This window comes from Geospiza fortis, unplaced genomic scaffold, assembly GCF_000277835.1.
Source record: "Geospiza fortis unplaced genomic scaffold, GeoFor_1.0 scaffold70, whole genome shotgun sequence".
Taxonomy (NCBI): domain Eukaryota; kingdom Metazoa; phylum Chordata; class Aves; order Passeriformes; family Thraupidae; genus Geospiza; species Geospiza fortis.
This window is the reverse complement of record NW_005054317.1, coordinates 6,447,178-6,451,299: the sequence shown is the minus strand read 5'-3', so window position 1 is coordinate 6,451,299 and position 4,122 is coordinate 6,447,178. Positions and strand designations below refer to the sequence as shown.

Sequence of the window (4,122 nt, the reverse complement as noted above, 5' to 3'; positions counted from 1 at the left end):
GCCCCAGGCGTCTTCCTCATCCCCTACCTGCTCATCGTCTTCGTGGGCGGCATCCCCATCTTCTTCTTGGAGGTGGCTCTGGGACAGTTCATGAAGCAGGGGGGCATCGCCGCCTGGAACATCGCCCCCCTCTTCAAGGGTAACACCCAGCCCTGCCCGCGCCCTGCCTGCACCCTTTCCGCGGCCCCTGCACCCTGGCCAGGGCCCCCGGCACCCTGTCTGCACCCTGACTGTGCCAGGCTGCACGCAGCCTGCTGGGGCTGGCAGCACCCTGCCCACGCCCTGCCTGCTCCCCTGCACCTTGCCCGCGTCCCACTGCCACCCTTTGCCGCGGCCAAGGATGGCAGCTGCCTGCACCTGTGCCCCGTGGCACTCCGTGCTGCCCTGCCTGCCTTGCCTGCCCCTGTGGCTCCCTGCCTGTGTGCTGCTGGATCCCGGGCAGCTGCTGGATCCCCAGCTACAGAGGTATCTTGCCGGCTCCCCCCTGGTCCTGTGCCACGCTGCCAGCTGTCCCCACCCTGTCCTGTCCTGCCTGGGGCTGCCAGCTTCCCTGTCCTGTCCCTGTCAGTTCTCCTCTGTCCTCCCCCATCCCTACAACACCCCGTATCCCACTCCATGCTGGCTGCCAGATGCCCACAAGTGCCTGCGGGCTCTGATCCCCCCGTGCCACAGGTTTAGGCCTGGCCTCTATGGTGATCGTCTTCTTCTGCAACTCCTACTACATCATGATCTTGGTGTGGGGGCTCTTTTACCTGGTGCATTCACTGACGGACACCCTGCCCTGGGCCACCTGTGGCCATTCCTGGAACACGGAGCAGTGCACGGAGCTCTTCAACCTGGACCTGTGCCAAAATGTCAGCACTAACGCCACTGCCAGCACTTGGAGCTCCAACTTCAGCTGCACCAACATGACCAACAAGCGCTCACCTGTCATTGAGTTTTGGGAGTGAGTGTGGGAGCCAGGAGGGTGTTGTCTGGGGCTGGGAGTGTCATGCTGGTGCTCAGCACAGCCCCACTCTGCAGGAACAAGGTGCTGCGTCTCTCTGGGGGACTCAGCGAGCCGGGGGAGATGAACTGGGAGATGATCCTCTGCTTGCTTACCACCTGGGTCATTGTCTACTTCTGCATCTGGAAGGGTGTCAAGTCGACTGGGAAGGTAATGCTGGCAGGGGGAGCATGCATCAGGGTCACTGGCATGAGAGAAGACTGCAACACGTGGCTCCTGCCCTCCTCTGCCACAGCCCACAGTGGTGGGAGGCCCGTGTCCCTCATGTGTCTGGGAGGTGCTTCCAGCTGCTGGGGACGTTCCCAAGCTCTGGTCCTGCTGGGACACCTGTGGCGCGTGACAGAGAGCCCTGGCCTAGGGGGTCTCATGGCCACCCACTGCTCTTCAGATTGTCTACTTCACGGCGCTCTTCCCGTATGTGGTCCTCATCCTCCTGCTGGTCCACGGAGTAACACTGCCTGGCGCGCTGGGTGGCATCATCTACTACCTGAAACCTGACTGGTCCAAGCTGGTTGAGGCACAGGTGAGGGCACTGGGGAGAGCAGCAGGGGGTTGAGTGCTAGACAATGCCCTGGCACCCCCATCACCCCGTGACGTCCTCCCTCACACCCCAGGTGTGGATTGATGCTGGCACCCAGGTGTTCTTCTCCTACGCCATCGGGCTGGGCGCCCTGACCGCGCTGGGCAGCTACAACCGCTTCCACAACAACTGCTACAGGTAGGGCTGTGCCAGCTGCAGGCAGGCCCCCTTGTGTGCCCCACTGACACCCTGGTGTGTCCCCCAGTGCCCCCCAGCACTTCTTAGATGCTGTGCCCACAGGGATGCCTACATCCTGGCTGTGATCAACAGCTGCACCAGCTTCTTTGCCGGCTTTGTTGTCTTCTCTGTGCTCGGCTTTATGGCCTCTGAGCAGGGCGTGGACATCTCCAAGGTGGCCGAGTCTGGTAAGTGATGGATGCTGGGTGCCAGCTGTGTCTTCTGTGTCACCCCTTGAGTGGCATCTCTGACCCCACTCTCCTGCAGGTCCCGGGCTGGCTTTCATCGCCTACCCCAAAGCTGTGACGCTGATGCCCTTGTCCCCGCTGTGGGCCACGCTCTTTTTCATCATGCTTCTCGTGCTGGGGCTGGACAGCCAGGTGCTGTGGCAACCAGGGAGATGGGGAACGGGGAGAGGATGGGTGGCCTGTCCCCACTGAGCCCTGCTTTGTGCTACAGTTTGTCGGTGTGGAGGGTTTCATCACGGGCATCCTGGACCTGTTCCCCCAGCCAGGGGCTGGCTCGCTGCGCCGTGAGCTCACCGCTGCGCTCTGCTGCATCATCTGCTGCCTCATTGACCTCTCCATGGTCACACAGGTGGGGGACACAGCAGGGACACTGCCGGCCAGCCTCACACCGGCCACCTGTGCCTGTTCCTGAGGCATCACTTCCCATGAGATGTCACTGTGGGGCAGGAGCTCACTGGAGCTGCTGCCCTCGTGTTAGTGGAGCTGCCTATGGCATGGGGGTCTCTGTGGCGTAGGGGTGCTGTGGGAGCAGGGTGCCCATGGCATGCAGGGTGTCCATGCCAGGCGGGGTACCGGTGCTGGCAAGGCTATGACTTGCCAGTGTGGCGGCGAGCGGGGCAGCCAGCGCAATGCTGGTGACACAGGCACCTTCCTGGCAGGGCGGCATGTACGTATTCCAGCTCTTTGACAACTACTCGGCCAGCGGGATCACGTTGCTGTGGCAGGCTTTCTGGGAGTGCGTGGTCATTGCCTGGGTCTATGGTGAGGCCAGGGGGACACGGGGAGGGGGACACATGTGAGGACACACGGTGGGACACAAATGCCCCAGCTGACGCCCTCCTCCCCGCAGGTGCCGACCGCTTCATGGACGATGTGGCCCGTATGATCGGCTACCGGCCCCTGCCCGTCATGAAGTGGTGCTGGGCTGTGGTGACACCGCTGGTCTGCGTGGTGAGCGAGGCCACCGGTGACCGCGTCGGGGTGGGGACCTCACCTCCCTCTCTCCACCCAGGGCGTCTTCGTGTTCCACGTGGTGAACTACAAGCCGCTGACATACAATAAGACATACGTGTACCCGTGGTGGGGGGAAGCCATCGGCTGGGTCCTGGCACTTTCCTCCATGCTCTGCATCCCCTGCACTGTTATCTACAAGCTCCTGCGCTGCAAAGGCTCCTTGCGCGAGGTGAGGGCAGTGCAGCGGGATCACTCCTGCCTCTGTCCCCACCCCATTCTCAGCCATGGTTGTCCCCTTCTTAGTCCTGTCCCTGGCCCAGTCCCAGCCCCAGTCAAATTCCACCATCCACATCGCTGTCTCAATCCCTTCCACTGCCAGATCCCATCGCTGTCTTTATCACTGTCTGATTCCCATTCAAATCCCACCACTACCCACATTGCCATCACAATCCCATCCACAGCCAGGTCCCATTCCTGTTGTCATCACCGTCTCATTCCCATCCAAATCATGTGCCTGTCTTCGTTGTCTCACCCCCACCCAAATCCCATCCCTGTCCCCATTGCTGTCTCATTCCCAGTCTTACCTGATTCCCACCGATGCTTACATTGCTGTCTCAGTCCTATCCCTATCCCTGTTGCAGTCAGATCCTGTGCATGTCCTCATCACTGTCTTCTTGAAATTCCTGTCCTTCTCTCAATCTCATTTAGTCCTCTTCCCATCCTAGGCTCGCCCCATCCAAGTCCTCTTCCTGTCTTCATTGCTCTCACTCCTATCAGATTCCTATCCTCACTGCTGTCTCACTCCCAGCCTCACCCAAACCCCATCCTTGCTGACATCACTGTTGTAATCCTGTCAGTCTCAGTCCCATTCCTGTCCCCGTGCAATCTCTGTCCCTTTCTCAATCCCATTTCAATCCCTTTCCTGTCCCAGTCTCACCTCCACCCCCACCCAAATCCCATCCCTTTCCTCTCCCTGTGCATTGCGGGGAATTCACCAAGCTGGGTCCAGGCAGTCCTGGCGCTGTTGTCCCTGGGCGCTGACATGGTGTCCCCACAGCGCTGGCAGCTCCTGACCACTCCAATCTGGGGCCAACACCACCTGGAGTACCTGACGCCAGAGGCAGAAGCCAAGCTGCTGGCCCCAGAGCCCCCCAAGG

At 60.9% G+C, this 4,122-nt stretch overlaps 1 protein-coding gene across 1 annotated transcript in view; it reads left to right on the top strand.

Moving 5' to 3' along the window:
- Nucleotides 1-11: 11 nt before the first annotated feature.
- SLC6A8 (solute carrier family 6 member 8) overlaps nt 12-4,122 on the top strand; it is a 4,446-nt gene continuing 335 nt past the window's right edge. Inside the window, exons 1-12 of the mRNA XM_005420249.3 lie at nt 12-139; nt 673-946; nt 1,024-1,156; nt 1,395-1,529; nt 1,621-1,724; nt 1,827-1,951; nt 2,031-2,143; nt 2,223-2,360; nt 2,671-2,773; nt 2,862-2,962; nt 3,024-3,194; nt 4,023-4,122. Coding sequence (XP_005420306.1) covers nt 91-139; nt 673-946; nt 1,024-1,156; nt 1,395-1,529; nt 1,621-1,724; nt 1,827-1,951; nt 2,031-2,143; nt 2,223-2,360; nt 2,671-2,773; nt 2,862-2,962; nt 3,024-3,194; nt 4,023-4,122 — 1,546 coding nt within the window. The 5' untranslated portion in view covers nt 12-90. The remainder of the gene's footprint in view (nt 140-672; nt 947-1,023; nt 1,157-1,394; nt 1,530-1,620; nt 1,725-1,826; nt 1,952-2,030; nt 2,144-2,222; nt 2,361-2,670; nt 2,774-2,861; nt 2,963-3,023; nt 3,195-4,022) is intronic.